Genomic DNA, 17,694 nt, shown 5'->3' with positions numbered 1-17,694 from the left:
TTTCCAGTTGTTTTCTTTTTTATTAAAGATCACGAACACGTAATTTTTGTTTCGACGTTTTTACTCGTTTCCATAAAAATTAAGCGAGAAGAATTTCAACAGCTATTTTTATTAATTCTATGAAAAAACGTCAAGCAGAAAATGTATCTTTTAATATTTATTTTTCGTAAAAATGCACGTACTTGTCCGCACCTCGATGTAAATACACGCAAACTGACATATTTTTTAAGCGATGCATCATTCTGATAAATATCGATATTATTTACAAGAAATTCTATTTTATTCGCCATTTTTTTGAGTCATTAAATTATTCACATTAGCAAAAATTCAAGAATAATAATATTCGACGCACATCTTCGCAATAATTTTTTTTTTTTCGAAAAATTTCAATAACCACCTCGTACATATTATACAACGGATTGCATCATTAAAAATGCTTTTGATTCGAATATAGAACCCCGACGCAACATCCGCCTCTTAATGAATGAAGTATTCGACGTTGAAAAAAGTGTGAAATTGTGAGAACGAGTCTGTCTTCAAAAGCTTAAAAAAAAAGGAGAGAAGAAAGACGAGAAAATCGATGGTAGAGTATAATAGCTGTCTCTAAGCTCTGTTACGTATACAGAAAAAAATGTGTTTTCTCGAGTAGCGCAGCCACTGGCATTGATCACGCCGCGGTTTTATATTCCGAGGAATTATGCAACTGTTATACATAAACAAAGCTCGTTCCGTTTCGGTCGTGTAGCCTTCGAGGTACAACGATCGTTTTAAAGTCTAGTTGTTTGAATAAACTATAGGAGGGATATTATTATGTAATTTTATTCGGTAAAAATTCGTCAATAAAAGATAATTTGCCTTTGTGGCGCTTTTGTGGAAAAAATGTGTTTGTCGAGTTAGCGGCCAGTAGTAGTAGTAGTAGTAGTAGCAGCAGCAACATAAATACAATGGAAAAACAAACCGATGGAAAGTTAGTTAATGTAGGCGAAAGGAATTTTTATTCAGATTTAACCGAGTGTAGGGGAAAACAAAGATTAATAATTGGTGACAACGTCGATGCGGCGGCGTACTAAAAATGTATACGGGTCAACGACTCACACCACTCGAGCGAGCGGTCCAGTGACCAGCTTACGTATCTGTGTGCGGGTGTGTGTGTATATAGACTCTAGCCGGCCGCCGACTGCATCATGTATACGAGATATGAAACGCGAGGAGCGCATTTTTCCCCTCGAATTGCCTTTATTTGCTCACCCATCATCCGATGCGCGCTATCGGCTCAAAATCATATTTATGGAGCTTTTTTCGCGGCGCGAGTGAGCTGGCTCGGATTTCGCTCGCTCGCTCGCTCGAGCTCTTTCTACTCACGTACAACGCCGAGAGAGAGAGAGAGAAGTGCATATACTTGATGCATACACATCGATTTTCTAATGAATCTTTGAGAAATAGAAACTATTTTTTTTCCGCGCCAAGACGCTTCGACTGCCGGGAAAAATATACCTCGGCGCGCAGTTTGTACAATAACGTATAAGCATCGACTGCGAATCGCTCGGCATTATGTTTGTTTCACCTCCGAGGGTATTTTCTCTCTTTCTCTCGACGCGCGCGCTAATAGCCATGGCACGTAGCTATATACGCTAGCGTGCTGCACGGCACTGGAAGCTCCTATCGCGCCGAGCGACCTTTTATTCATACGCAGCAGCACAGAGAGATACAGCTACAATGCGCCGTACTTCCACTTGGATTCGCCACAATGCCTGCATTGATTTTATAAAGGTGAAAATATTTTTCCCCCCAGCCTTGTTTCATCCGTTTCGCGACGCTCATTTGTGATTCCTTTCGTCGTATATAGTCAGTCGGCGCTATATACGACTGCACATTATTGTAAGGTGTATTAGCGAGCAAGCTCCAACCGGGTGTCGAAAACTTGTAACTCGCTCGTCGCCTTCGTCGCCTTTATGCTGATAGAACTTTTCGCGCTCTACATTCATTTGACGATTCTTCGACGCTTATATTATATATGTATACGAGTATATATATTTACACGCGCCGCCGAGAAGAAGCTCGTCAAAATTTCAACTAACTTGAAGCACACGGGGGTGCGCGCGCGCAGAGGAGAGGCTAAAAGATAGTTGAACGAGCCTTAGCGTGTACGCGTTATAACAATGGAATTTCAATGCGGCGGGGGGTATTTGGTAGTTGTGCCCCGAGTTGTGTGCGCTGCCAGTTGTTCTCGCCAGATAAAGACAAATGGATGAAGAGATTGGCAGAAGCTGCCGCCGCCATTAAAATTATACTCGACGCTCGCGCGCGACAATATTATGTATCATACATATTTCAGTTGGCAAATGGACCTCGGGGCTTGTTCGCGTCCATAGCTACTTAAGTTACCTGGAGAAGGAGAGAGAGAGAAAGGGCCGAATAACGTAGAGCAGAAATTCCGAATGAGAAAGTACGGACCTTTCCGAGCATTATTTATAATTTCACTCGCGGCTCTGGAATTTGTCGAAGAATCGCGCGCGATACGCTCGGCGCAAAATCCCCGACAAATTGAAAATGCCATTCGCTTTTACAATAACGAGAGCCGTACACTTTGAAAAATTTTTTTTTATCGCTAACGGGGTCAGTTTTGGTCGACGGAAAATCGAAAAAAGACATGCTCATATACTAATTTTTCTTTTCAATCAGTCGTAAAAAGCTAACGGGGTACATGAAAAATTACTCGCGCGTTCGATACTTTATTCAGCGTTATTTTCCATCAAGTTGTCGCGACCCGCGTCGAAAGTCTACCCTATCCATACTGCTTTATTCCATTTAAGACAAATCCGAAAAAAATGAGGGAATATTTGTTTCAAGTCGGCACTCGCTCTCTTTCGTCGGTCGCGAGCGCAAAAGTAAATGTAGGCAAGCCCCGGCAGCCGCAGCAGCAGCAGCCACGGAAGCCGGGGCACGCATATGAATACTAAAAACTCGTTTCTCAACTTTCCAGACGGCCTACAATGTAAAAGTTTCTCTGCCTCGGAGCCTGTCTTATGGGTTATTGTCATGTACACTCGCGATCGCGTGCGTGTGCGTGTATTATATACTTTATACATAGAGAGAGAGCGCGAGCGAGAGCTGCGTGCCACTATGTACGCGCGTAGGAAAATGTTTTATCGGCGTAAAAAATTGCAAGACATTCGCGCAGTCGACATTTCGCGATGTAAAGTGCAGAGGCAGCAGCAGCAGCATCCCTCCCTTCCTCCGTCCGACGGATGCATTATTTTGCCCACTCGTTGTTAAAAGAGGTGGCGCACTTAAGAGCGCATTATAGGCGCTTCCTTTTTTCGGACTGATTTCGAGCGTTAATGGCTCGCTACATCCTCGTACGTTACCGAGCGAATGCGATATACCCTTGGCGCAAGGATACAGGCTAAGTAGAACAAAAAAAATACACGCATATGGGCGAAACGGCTTAGCTGCACACTGCACCGAGCGTTATTAATGTCGGGGTGGCAGTGAAAAGTGCGAGAAAAGTCAACGAAAGCGAATGAGTTTTTATTTTTATGATTTCGGCACTCGCGCGCAAAAATAGATGTACCGTTCGTCGATGCGCCCATTTAATGTGGTATCTTAAAAAAATACGAGAGAGAGAGAGAGAGAGAGAAAAAGTTTCCCAACTCGGTGCTTGCAGTACGCTTTCCCACGATAACGAGGCAAAATCGAAATGGCTGAATGACGGCAGCTCCTCGCCGAGCTTTATACAAGTATGGATGCTGACTGGTGTTCCGGGCGACGTGTACATTTGTTTGAGAATAAACAGGCCGCAAATCTCGAGAGGATATGTTTCTTCTCGTGTGTGTACACACTCAAGTGAACGTCGAAGTGCCTTCGAGATTTGTGTGTGTGTGCGCGCGTGTGTGCCTCTGCGCTATGCCAAGTACACGTTGGAGTACGGGTGCGCGCGCGGAGGCATTCAGGTGCGCCAGTGCTAATACGATGGAGAGTATTTACCCTCTATGAGGGGCAAACGAAAGCTCATTTATGCGATACACGGGCATGCCCTTTGGAGAAAGAGCAGAGAGAAAATGGGCAAAAGCTCTCTCTCGATCTCTCTCTCTCTCTCTCTCTCGATATATGTCGGATAATTTCACAAATTTTAAGCTCTGCCGCAACGGGCCCAGCTGCACACACTATACTAGGACTTTGCTCGTCCTTCCCTGCAGGTAAAGGTCAATTCGAGCGTTTGCAAAATATATAATTCGGCTCAAGTTTACGCGATGATTAAACTCATAAACTCGCGGATCATCACTTTTATTCAGCAGCGACAAAAGTTGACAAATACGTTCTGCCTCGCGCGTAACAATGGGGTAGGTAAAATTTAATTTGAAACGTCGCTTTCAACTCCGCAGCTCGCGCGACGACGACGAACAAAGGATCGGAGCCCTGCCTACCTTCCTACCTACCCCCGGAGGTTGCGCCGCGCCCCGCGCCTACGAATTAAACAGTTGAAGTGCTTTGCGACAAAAACGCGCGGCATTTTGATGTATAATGGAGAGATCGATCGTCATTTGGTTTTCACGCGCTCCAAGTGCCATTCATCGCCGATCGGTGGTGCAGCGCGTAACGAGAGCGACCGAAAAAGACGAAAGCCAAAATTACACGGCCGACCATTAGATGTATCTTTTTCGACGCAATTCAAACACACGGACACAGACACACATAGTCGCACTTGTCATTCGCGCGCTCGAAGGTCGTCGAGTTCTCTCTCGCTCTCTCTCTCTCTCTCTGGATGGCACAAATGGATTTTAAAACCATCAGCACAGCTCACAGTCCGATGTATAGTGCCAGTACAGTCTCTCTCTCTCTCTCTCTCTCACTACTCACCGATACACACGTAGTATATAGCAGACACGGATGCAGAGTCGCAGCAGCAGCAGCAGCAACTGCCAACAGTGCCAACTGGTCTGAACGTGCGAATGTGCGCCAGTACGTACGGATCTATATTGACTAACTTTCACAGCAATCGAATGGCGCTTCTTTTTCCCGCAGGCTATATGGTAGAAGCAAGCGCAATAAATAAAAGCGAAGATTTCTTTCCCTCTCTCTCTCTCTCTTTTACTGTTCTTTCGATGCAGCTACTGCTAGACTCATTCTCTTTCTTTGATTCTTTTTTTTTGCCTTTCTCTCTCTCTCTCTCTCTTTTTTATTTCCCTTGCTTGTGTCGGAAGGTACGGAAGTGCGCTCGCACGAGCCCGATTAATTTCGCTCTATCGGTTGCAGTCTTCGTGAAAAAATGTCTCTAAGCGAGCGCATAGCAGTTATTCCCTCGATGTCGGGGAGGGTAACGCGCGCGCGTTGCAGCTACGATCGTTTGATTCTCGCTTCGGCTTTTTCCAATCTCGAGGGACGTCCTCGGGGAGCCCCTACTTGTTTCTATTACCTACAATTTAGACATATGCTTTTGGCACCCTGAAACGTCATGCGCGTGGCAGTACTCGATGCACTCCGCTGCTGCTGCTGCTGCTGCTCCGTGTACTGTCTCTATTTTTTCATAGATAACGAAAATTGCGTCCCTTTTAATGACGACTATTAAGCGGCGCAGTGACCAATCGCGAGGGAAAAGTTCGGAGTAAAAATCAATACTTGGATGTTTGATCGTATAATGCCGATTCGTAGAACAATTGTGCTGCGAGAGAATTTGAGTATTTTCTCATTGAATGAGGAGTAGTTTTCAACTATATATATATACTCGTTTTAAATTTTCCAAATGTTTTACATCTCACGCATTCCCTTCGGGCACGCATTTGGGAATTAATGCCGCGCTGTAAGCATCATCGAATACTCTGCTGCCTTGGATTTCGTGAAAATTAAAATACCCCGGCTTTTGTTTCGTTAACTCTATTACGACGAGGACTCTTACAAACGAGCAGTAATAAAAAAGAAACACAAGAAAAAGAAAAGGCAAGTATAAGGACGAGTAGAAGAAGCTCGTCAAACATTGCATCGTTAAGGATCGAGAAGGAGCATCGAGAAAGAAAAGAAGAGGAGTTGCTGGGCTGGGGTATGGGGAGCAAAAGTAGCAGCTCTGTTGCTTCTCTCTTTCTGTTTCCAAGTAGGTGCAGTAGTGCGAGGTAAATGAAAAGTTTGGCCGCAGTTGAGAAATGAAGACCCATGGTCAAGAGCGAAGATGCGCGAGGCAAGACTAGCAAAGGCAAACTTTACCACCATCTCGCAGCTTCGGCTCTTCGATGTATATACGAGCCAACTCTCATTATGCATTACGCGCCTCGCCTCGGCTGGATTATGAGCGATGCCTCTTTACACACCCCGGCCTCATGCAGCCGCTGTTGCAGCTATACTTTCTAAAGCTCTGTATGCGCGTTGCACTGAATTACGCTTCTACATACTACGTACCAGCTACCCACCCGCAGCAGTGCAGCAGCGCAACAGCCTACTGATTTATCGACGAAATTTAGGTCAATTCCATATAAGCTGATTATGCATTCTTGAAACTTGGTGATGTTCACTGCGTGACGCCTGCTTGATCAAATAATAAGGATGTAATTTTGCATTTAATTGAGGAATTATATCGCAGCAGCAGCAGCAGCAGAGCGTCGTCTTTTATCGCGTAATAAAATATTAAATTAAATGATCAAGTATTTACGGAGTGCCGGGTGACGCAGGCGGCGAAAATATGTAGTCTGGTATATTTTAAAAATCCTGAAAAAATACCAATGTTACGAGCTCACGCATATTTACTCTTTTTTTACGTAATCATTTTTCGCTGCACGGCATTAAAATTTGTTTGACAATCAGGAGACAGCGCGCATGTATCCGAGCTCGCGTCGCTAAAGTATATTTTTATGTACATGAATTTCTCGGGTGATTTTTAATCCAGCTGCGAACGAAATTGCTGATAAAACTGCGTGTCTAAGAGCCTCTTTGAAAGCAAACAAGTAATCTTTACATTTCATTTGAGTAGAAATTGCGTGCTTGAAAAGTCCAAACAAATTTGACGGTGTATCTTAAGCCGGTCACGAAGCAACGTCAAACAAAGCTTATGAAAGAAGTAATCCAGCAAAGCATCATATTGTTTTGTCGTCGTTACATTTATAATTAATTTACACGAAAACTGTGTAATCTCGTCGGAATATTTCCGCTAAAATCTCAGTTTCTCGTCAGACATCTGCGCGAAAAGACACGTACACACAGTCGAGCCTAATTAATAAAATTTTAGTCCAGGGAGAAAATACAAGGGCCGCGCCTCTCGAGTTACTCATGCCGCAGTCCTGCTGCACTCGGAGAGCCTACGCAGATACACAGAGGAGCTTGGAAACCGTATAGAGCTGAAGAGATCCAACACCCGATCTGCAGCAGTTAGGTCTGATAACGCCCGGACTGTCCGTTTTACATAGGCCAGGAGCAGCAGCAGCAGCGGCAGCCGAGCGAGCCGCGTATATACCGAGAGTCGAGAGTCACTTGGGCCGAGGCGTTTTTGACTCGGCTGCGGCTCTGTACCGGCCAAACGAGCGAAAGCCCCTGCAGCAGAAGCAGCAGTCCCTTCACTCGACGAGGGACCAAAATTGTTTGCCGAGGCTGGCAGGGTTAAGAACACTTCAGCGAACTTCTGCCGACTAAGAATATTCGGTACGTGTATATAGAGAGAGCGAGAAGAGGGAAGAGAGGAGCTGCGCTGGCGTACGGCGCAGCCGAGCTTTCGACTGCTGACGACGTTATTGCCAGCGACATTGATGAAAGTTCGCAGTCTTCATCTTCTCAATGAGTGCCCTCGCTCAACCCTATGCCTACTAATCAACCTGATGTATTTCTCTTCTATTTAGCGGATCAAATTGATTATCTTTTCATTTTTAAATTACTCGCAACATCTCTTTTGCTGCGAGTTATGTATATCTTTATAAAATCAGAGAATCTCTTAGCTAAGGAAGCTAATCAATGATTGAATGACTTTCAATCATTATAATATATTAATAGACTGTACGAGTGGACTCGTGTAAATTATCATACAATTTCTATTCCATTGAGCGCATGACTTTTAGAAGCCATAGAGAAGCCTTTGGAAATTCTCAATCTCCGACGCGGCTGGCTGCACCGTTTCCAAAATTACTGCAGCGAGAATAATGTGTAAGAAGGCATCGGAAGTCACAGAGACAGATGCAAGTGACATCAATTTATGTAGGTGTAAGGGCGAGTATGTGTGCGACTCGACTCTCTCTCTTTCTCTACGTGTGTGTGTTTAAAGGAGACGGTGAGCCAGCTGAGTTCATTTAATCCACTCTCGAGCTCCGTCCGGCAGGATGAATTTCAGAGAGGGAGAGAGAGAGAGCAATCTAGAGTTAAAATCTCGCCTTGGCAGCGAGTGTATCCAAGATATAGTTATATGCCGAGCGCGTAGAGGCGAATATATACGTGCGAGTCGAGGGCGCGATGCGATGGAAAATGACGTGCAGCCCGACGGGAAGGTTGGGCGTTGCTCGGTGCGCCTCTCTCACTCGCTCTCTCTCTCTCTCTCTCTCGGCTGCATAACAGAGTCTTTTACCACGTGATAATGGCGAGCCCTGCTTCTCTTTCTCAGTTTCCTTTGCATCCTCCTTCTGACTCTCTTTCTCTCACTCTCTCTCTCTCTCTCTCTCTCTCTCTCTCTCTCTCTCTCTCTTGTCGCGCGCAGCTACAACTTTTTAATGAGATGCGTGTGTCGCGCGAAAATTTTCCGAGACGCTTACTTCTTAGCTGGAGGGGCTCGCTCGTACGCTCGCGTAGCTCTATACGCAGTAGCTCTCCTATATACACGCAGTAGCTCTCTCGCTGGCGGATTATCAGGGCGTTGAAATCCGTCTTAAATATCGCCTAGATGCGTGTATGCAGAGGACGTATCACGAAGTAAATGCACGCCCGCTGCACCGCCGTCGCCGTCGCTACCTACCGTTTCTCGCAGGCTCGGAGCCTCGGAGCAACTTTTCTTTTTACGCTGAGCACGCAGAGACGCGCTCGGAGCCCACCTAATGGCGAAATTAGTTGGCTTTTACGAGCTGTGAGCTTGTAATTAGTATCTCGCCACTGTCGTTGTACTCGTCGTCGTCGTTCAGGACAAATGGCTCAGACGAGCCGTATATGCTTTTCATCCCTTCTTGCGAGATCCGGCTAAGCATGACTAACTTCTTGCACTCTACTTGTGTCACCGAGTAACATCTCCTAATGGACAATCTTATCTATATTATGATAATCTCTCGCTTATTCCGGCTGTAATTTTATACTTTTGTCAATTTCGACTGGATCGATAAACATCGTTGCAACGTATAACTGTTAGTCTATATTTCAGCTCGATCGATTCTAACAAATTACATTTCAACATATTTATTTGTATTGAAAGAACTTGAAAAAGCTTTCGTGAGTGACATTTCAAAGACGACGTTTTGAAAATCAATCTGCCATAAGACTTCTTTGAATGTAAGTAACATACAAGCTGCTTTTAAATGTATTAGTTTTTAATGAAAGAGGTTATTACATTCTTCGACAATGTAAAAGTATTTTAATAGGACAGTTCAGCAAGAAAATCGACTAACATTAAGTGGGATATAAATGACTTCATTTTTTATGCCAAAGCTGTTGAAGTTACTCAGCTCACGGTGTAAGTTGAGAAAATCAAAAGTTACTTGAGGTGACAATTTAAAAGTTTATCGGAGCCCCGAAACACTTTCACAGGTGATATAATTTTTTTTCTTTTTTTTTTTTTACAATCAATCCTGTTTTATTTGATCGCGTAAAAGCAACAAACTGTTAAAACGTTCCAAGCACGGCATAAAAAGAATTCGATAGTCACTTGAAAAAGCAAGCCAACGTTCAAATTTAAAGTTAAGATGTATCACAAACAAACCATTACATTCTCAAATATTCAGCGTTTAATGTAAGTTTCGAAAAACCATTTCCAAAGTTTTGTCATGCCTAATTTAAAATTCTTAATTTCATTCAACTTATTTTATAGATTAAAAAAATGCCTTTAATGAGAAAATTATATCGATTTTCAAAATATTTGTACTTTATGAGTAATCGTGTATACTGCGCATGAACGAATCGAATATTTAAGAAAAATACTATTCGTTCCACGATTCGTGATGTTTTCTTTTTATAATATAAGCTTGGTTGAGCAGCATCTGGTGCTCTGCGCTATTGCAGGAAAAATGATTCATTGTACCGTGATAAACTTTTGTGAAGACAATGCAACAGTATCTACTATCTGATTTTTAAGCAACTTTTCTTTCATTTAACCATGAAACTTTAGAAACTTTTATGTTAAGGAATCGCGCTTTTTTATTGTTATTTTTTGTAAACTTACACTGTCCGTAAGCAGGGATTTTAAAGATGGTAAATCTTTTGAAAAGTATCTTTCTTGAGCAAGTCTCTGCATTTTATTCTGTGTTTCGAATGAAAGAAAGAATAGCCGGACTTTTCAAATGATCAAGAAAACTTGAAAAAATAGTTTCACATTTCAATCAATATTTCCATACCTACAAACTATTATGTTTGTCTTTGTCTCCGAAAATTTTAGTAAACCGAGTACGGGAAATACGATTTTTAAAAAACTAATTTGAATAAAAACTGTATGTTCTTAACAATATGTGAGATTTAAAAAAGCTGATGATAATTTGGAATAAGAAAGAGATTTTTTCGTTTATGTTGCTCATTCTTCTGAACTGAGAAATTGTTGTCAACATTCTTCCTCTTTCTATTGTAAAACTATCTTCAATTGTTGTTGTGGATTATATTAAACAGTGAAATAAATAGCGGAATGTCCTTTTCATCTTACGTCCAAAACATAATTTTGCTTTATTAAAGTAGCTCTTTTTTATACTTTTCAAGTTTTTTTCTTTACAATGAAAACTTATAAACAATTTTAATAACCCCTTTTCATACGTTCAAAATTTGTGAATAAGTTACATAAATTTTCACGACTCAGAACTCGAATTTTAAATTTACACATCCATTGAGTGATACATTCGCTATAATATAGTATAAAGTATACAATTTTTTCATGTAAATATATTTACACGGTAAAATAAAATTCAATGGCTCTAATAGTCCAAAAATTGCTCTCATTTATCGGCCGTAATACCAAATGTAGATTTTAAAAAAGCTGATTTCAAGAGAAATTTTCGGCAGTTTTGTACATGTCGGAACGTCATGCTTTTTACAAGCTTACTAGCCCATTCAGTTTACATTCATGTATACTTCATTCCAATCAACCAAGTGCTTTTATTTTTAAACAAAGGGCCTATTCATTGACTAATTCAATCTGTTTGTTCATAACAAATAGTTGATAAAAAAATAAAGGAAATTCGATTCAAAAGTTAATTCGCAATAGATCAAGGAGTGAGAAAACAAAATATTATTCAACAACAGTCACTTTATATCAACTCCGTTCGACTATATCGCGCATATAGAGCTAAAGATTATCTCCAAGTGAAAATCCGAAGGTAAAGTGATTTGTTGTTGTACTTGAGGTCGACACACACAGTAAAGCAAACAAAGCAAGCCAAGTTTAGTTTTAGAAGATACATGGGAGGCAGGCATTGACGTGCTCGCAGTATTACTTAGTGGGCCATAGGGTGAAAAGCGTGAACACTGTCAACGCCCGTACGTCTATGACAATGCCGCTTAGGAGAATCTAGTACATCATGAGTTTATCGGATATTACGTTGACAATTATATGTTAACGGTCTCTCTATTATAAAATCAACAATTTTGCTTCTTTTCAACAACTGCTTTGTATACGAGTCGTATAAATTGAAAATTTCATTTTTTATATTGTTGTAAATTTTATTTCAAATAAAACCAATTGGTAAATTCGTATAACTATATTGGTTATCGATATTTTGCGAATTCGCTGCACTTTAGCGCAAATAAATTTTTGCTTGCGACATAAAATTAGAGGAGTAAATGCCATTTCAAGCGGAAGCGTGCTGCGTTGCTCTAAACGGGTCCGAAGGGAAATTAACATTTTCCAAAATTATTCGACTGAAGTTCAATAGGATTCCGACTGCGCGTATCAGTTGCGCTGTGTGTGCATGCCTGCAATGGGGGCGATAGACGATTTCCCGACGTCTCTTTTCGTAATGGAAAACACAGAGTTATAAAGTAACTTTAATTGATCTGAAGTTATTACGAAAGACTGATTGCTAATTTAAATCATATAAATTCAATTGAAGTAAGTCGATTATGATAATTGTTCTAATACTCAGATCATACGGTAGTAAGTGTAAAATTACATTTACGGACCAGCTGTGGTCACTTTGATAAAGAACAATGCTTTATATACTCCGTATTTTATATCGAATACAAAAAAATCGAAATGGACGAGAAAAATTCGATAGACAATTTATGGAAATTAAAGTAGAGACAGAGAGAGAGAGAGAGAGAGTCAAAATATGTCTTATCACTGACCTGTTTGGTGAGTTGGGCTTCAAGACTGACGTTGTTGCGCTCGACGAAATCGACGCCTCTGGGGTGGCTGACATTCGTTAATTTGATGCGACACTCGAATCTCGTGCGATCTGGAACACAATGGGAGTCACAACAAATAGACAACACGCGTAGGTGGAGGTCGATTGGGGGGACAGCTCGTGAAAAAGTGCGGACAACTGTATATTGTGCGGCAGTGCAGTAGAGGCCAGTGGAGCTGGGACCGATTCGAGAAAACAAAAGCCCCGAAGCTGCACTTGGTTTTTGATGGCCGAGCCTCGACTGCAAATCACCCGGACTATGCCGAGTGCATCTCGACTTTTTTGCCTTATGTATACCAACTCCACTGCCACAGCTGCCGCCGCCTCCGACGCTACCAGTGCAAATTCAGACGTATCGCTGGACGATCGACTCGATCAATATTTAAGCTCACCTGTGTCGACGTGGCTCGGCTCTTTGCACTGGCACGGCTGCTGCTGAGCTTGATCCCTCGAGATTGGGCACTGGTAGATGCAGTTTGCCGCCGAGTTGCAGCCTTTACCTGTATAAGTAAAAGTTTCAACTTCAAAAAGTAAAAGATACAGAGCAAAAAAACAAAAGCCGAGTCTATTATGCATGTACAAAAGATAAAACTGGTAGGATTTTTAAAATGCAAGATTACTCTAAGACTCTATTTCTACTGACTTCGCATGTTTCGATATCAATCATACACTACATGAAATTTTAAAATTTCCATGATGTTTTGCAGATACAAAGGCCAGCTTTTATGTAGGCGGACAATGAAACCCGATGATATAGGTAATACGATTAGTTTCCGATAGCATGTAATGCTATTATCTCCGGGCGGTCGATATTTCGTTATTTTTTTCGACTTTCTATACATTATCGATAGAACACTATTGGAATTGCGCTCTTTATACTACTATGCACGTATTCAAGACCATTTACATCGCTGTAAATAAAAAGCTTACATTTTCGAGGTCATTAAAATTCTGCAGAATTGATAAAATATCGTAAATCTAAAAATTAAATTTATTTTTAAAAGCACCGTGTTTGGTCGTTTAAAGTAAAAAATATTTTAATAAAAAACAAATATTAAATCGCTTTGTTATTCAAGTTGCTTCAGATTTCCACCTGATAAAAAGAATTCATTTGCAAGTTTTTTTGTGAGTCAAGACTCAAACACGTTCGTATTGATCGTAAATACTTGCTCGGGTGGAGATCAAATTCGCTACTTGGATAGAGAAAATAACATAGTTTCCAAAACGAGCAGCAAAAAACGAGCACCAGTCCGATTAATGGAATTTAATTTATTTCTCTTTTGTGCATAGCTAGACATGTGTTGCACGATTGTGAAAAGGATGTTAGGGTAATGCGATTGAATTAAGTCTGTACCTTCATTGCCAGCGACGGCTGATGATATCTCGCAAAAGTCTCCACTGAACTGCGGTGGGCACGAGCACCGAACTGCAGCTGCTCCTACGTGTCTGAAATGCGTCGGAATAACCACAGAAACTATTGTGTTCGCTCCATTCGTAAACAAAATGATAATAAAAGTGGAAAATTTGCAAATTATCTGAAGTAGAGCAACCGAAATAAAGAATGCGAATTCAAACATTCAACACTCGGTGAATAAAAGATCTCACTTGGCACGAAAGTTTTAGCCTTCTCTCCGTAACGGCTGGCCATAATTAATTTGTACTACTTAAAATCCGCGGGGAACATTTTTCATCTTCTGTACCCGAGTATCTGGCATGAAAGCAGACCAAAATCGAGGTTTATCGTAAGAAACGATATCAGTATTAAAGAAATTTACCTAAAAATAAAATCGACTTGCACATTTTTAAATGTGTTAATTAGAGAAATTTGAATTTTTCGAATCAAAATTCACGCGTTGGATCAGATTTTACTTCTATGCAAACAAAGTTTTCAGTTGCCAACTAAAATTTGTAATAATTAATTCAAAAATTGAGTTGAACTGGAAGCTAGAGCAATTAGAAAATTCGTAAAATTATGAAAATTCTTTAATTAAATTCATCAAAGTTCTACGAATCGTATGGTAAAATGAGATGCTCATCTTATTAAAGCGTCGACTATCTTTCAAGTGAACTTTTCACGCGTCAAGAAAAATAAATTTGGAACATTAATACTATTTTGGGGGGTAAAATGTTGAGATTTTTGCGATACAGCTCGGGGTCCTTTAAAGCGCGTCGGTAATGCAACGGTCGATTGAAAGTGATGAGTTATATGGGCCGGGACATAGATTGATTGTCTTATATACACAATTGGATATACCTGCAAGTGCCGCCATTCTGGCATATTGGATTTCCGCGTTCAGTAACGCAAAGTGGTCCGTGGCTGCAGTGCTCGCCCCCGAAGCCCTCGAAGCAATCACAGTAAAACGTCCTAATGAAAAGGAATGGACAATCGTTAGTGTTTCAAACATTTTATTAATACATCGTTATGGGTAAGTTATGAGCCGAGAATATTCTGTACACCGAGGCCAATGAGTCGTTGTCTGGGCCATCGTTCATTTTTTTTTTCATTCTTCGCTGAGGTATAATTTAAAACTTAGGCGCGCGCAGCAATATCGCGCAGTGGCTCTAAATCAATATATTCTATGATTCGATGAAACTAAAATGATATTACAATATTTCAAACCGTAATTTAACAAGATTTTAAGTGCCAAACAAAAGCGTACGTAAATCTTGAACTCAGCTTATTTTTTATCGGATGTACGTACCACAAAGGCTTGCGAGAGTGAATAGTGGTATGCAAAGCCTCACTCGAAATGAAAATAGCACGGAAGAAAAGATATGTCATTTATACATGTAAGGTAGAAGACCTACGACTTTGCGGATAATATACTTTATACGTTTTGGAGACGTACCAAACAGCACGTTTTTTCCTTGGGAAAAAAATATGATGGAAGCGTATGCGTCGGAGGAAGCATAAATAGCGCATAAACTTGTACGTTAGTTGCGGGTATTGCTTTTACATTTTTCATCCCTTTTTCGTTGCATAAAACCCTTGCGCGCAAAATTAAAGCAAATACGATTTGTAATTTCGGAAAAATTGATCCCAGCAAAATTGAGTTTAAAAATTAACCAGGAGAACGATTGTAAAAATTCAAAATATCGAGAAACGTGATTATTTCACATGTGATTTTGCTTTCAACTTCGACTCGCGCACTCACATTCAGGTATGTTATTCAATTTCGAGACTGAATCGTACGCTGAATAAATTGTTTCAAATATAACGGATTGCGTAGTATGCGCTACTGTGGTTGTAAGCCACGTTGATCCGTTTAAGTCAACGAAGCTTCGAAGTTATTCTGGTAATTGTAAAAACATACTCGGTATTTCGGGAAAAGCTAATTAATAATGATAACTTTACACAAATAATTGTATACGTTAAACATACATGGTTTAATTTGGTGTTAAATTCACTCGAGCACTCGTTGCTAGCATTGAGGTTTCAATTTCATACGTCGGTATAAATCTCAGCAAGTCCAATATACAGCTCAGTAATTTTAATGATGATTAAATTCTATTACTCATTGTTAATATTTATGTCATTAGCGAATTATCGAACTCGGAACACGAACGTAATTTTTCTTCGGAGGCAGCGTGAATTACTAGGAGTAAACGGAGTGACACGAGCCACAAAGTAAATACACGCGCGCGGAGAATGAGAAATATGTTCGAGGCAACAAAGTAGGAGAGTAGTTGTCAATTATTGAAAATGAAATTCATTAAAATAAACACGAAGTTTGGGGGGCGAACACGAGGTCTTGACACGCTCGGTGCACTAAGCAAATACTTGAGAAAGCGTTTCAACGTATCATGCGTCGCGCTAAAAGATCGTTAACGTGCCGTACACCAACTTTCCTTTTTCTCCCAGGCAGCTCTCGGGCGTCGAATGAGCGATTTAATGCGCAGTCACGAGTTTATCTCGACACTTGGCCGTGGTAGCGTGAGCTTGAATTTTGCGGCTCGAGCTTTTAAGGCTTGTTTTTTTTTCTCTCTCGCTCCTGCCAGTGCCGTGTCGAGGCTGCGTACACTATGAATGCGCAAACGAACAAGACCTTTGCGCCATTACTTTCCGTAACGAATTAAATCCTTTCTTCGTGCGGCTACTTTGACGCGCCGTTTTTCTCCGCGAGCGAACACTTTTGCGCCTTTCGACGAGCTACACCCCTACTTTGCACCCCTTTGCAGTTGGATCAATTTTTTCAGCATCCACGGAAAATATGAAATTCTAAACGATTGCCAATTGGACTTTAATACATTCTCCATTATTTCGGTATTCGTTTATGTATTTGAACGAGGTGTTTTACCACTAATTAGTAAGCTTTTCCAACGAGATAACTCGAAGAGAAAACTTCGATTGATGATATTAATTAATTGTAATTAAGTTCGCTCGATTCAACTTCATGAAATTTCCGATATTTAATGAAAGAACACGAGTTTTTATAGTTCTATTCATTCCGAAAAGAATCTTGCTCCAAAATTATTTCTATCTGCTTTTTTGATCGTATATTATAAACTTATTCACTCAAAGTACGTCAGTATAGTCAAAGTAATCGCTATTAAAATATGAGTTTCAATTGAAAAATAACTTTAATATTGTTAAGTATTTAAGGCTTATGTATTATTACACGAATTAAGCATACGATTTGTACTTCTAAGCATAATCGGATTTGAAACTTTCTTCCTTTTGTAAGGCATTACATGAATTGTATCTATCTTTAATACCCCGAAAAAATGATGATATATAAAGTAATATTTTTTATAATAATAGTCAATCTTGTTAAACAAATCTAGTTGTTTTTAATCTAAACAAAAATATAAAAGTAGGCTTGCACGAATTAAAGCGATCAACTACTTTTCACAACTTTTTCAATATCTATTCGAATAAAAAAATTTTAATATGACATATTTAACAATGTATTATTAAATAATAAAATGTTCGCATTCAAATAGCTAGTTTTTTCAAGTTTATACATACATAATTGACATTATGAAGAACTCTAAAGAGGAGCTTTAAGTAACAATTAAGGAAGATACACGCTTTACAAATTGATTGATGATAATACCATTGTAGAAATCCTCTACATTTTATGACTATGTAATTTTCCACTTTTTTATTATGAACATTTTTTGGCGATATTAATTATAATTTTTTACAAATCAAATGTAAAATGTCAATTAAATTGAGCTAAAAACTTTGAATTTTATAATA

At 40.2% G+C, this 17,694-nt stretch overlaps 1 protein-coding gene across 1 annotated transcript in view; it reads right to left on the bottom strand.

Annotated features, from left to right (window-relative positions):
- Positions 1–17,694, bottom strand: part of LOC106653278 (titin) — a 40,106-nt gene that overhangs the window by 18,407 nt on the left and 4,005 nt on the right. The window contains exons 2-5 of the mRNA XM_023460030.1: positions 14,746–14,856; positions 13,846–13,937; positions 12,884–12,991; positions 12,433–12,542 (exon numbers count right to left, since the gene is read on the bottom strand). Coding sequence (XP_023315798.1) covers positions 12,433–12,542; positions 12,884–12,991; positions 13,846–13,937; positions 14,746–14,856 — 421 coding nt within the window. The remainder of the gene's footprint in view (positions 1–12,432; positions 12,543–12,883; positions 12,992–13,845; positions 13,938–14,745; positions 14,857–17,694) is intronic.

The sequence above is a fragment of the Trichogramma pretiosum genome, unplaced genomic scaffold (assembly GCF_000599845.2).
Source record: "Trichogramma pretiosum strain Unisexual culture from Peru unplaced genomic scaffold, Tpre_2.0 scaffold60, whole genome shotgun sequence".
In the NCBI taxonomy this organism is placed as follows: domain Eukaryota; kingdom Metazoa; phylum Arthropoda; class Insecta; order Hymenoptera; family Trichogrammatidae; genus Trichogramma; species Trichogramma pretiosum.
The sequence above is the reverse complement of the archived record's forward strand: the minus strand, read 5'-3'. Positions and strand labels throughout refer to the sequence as shown.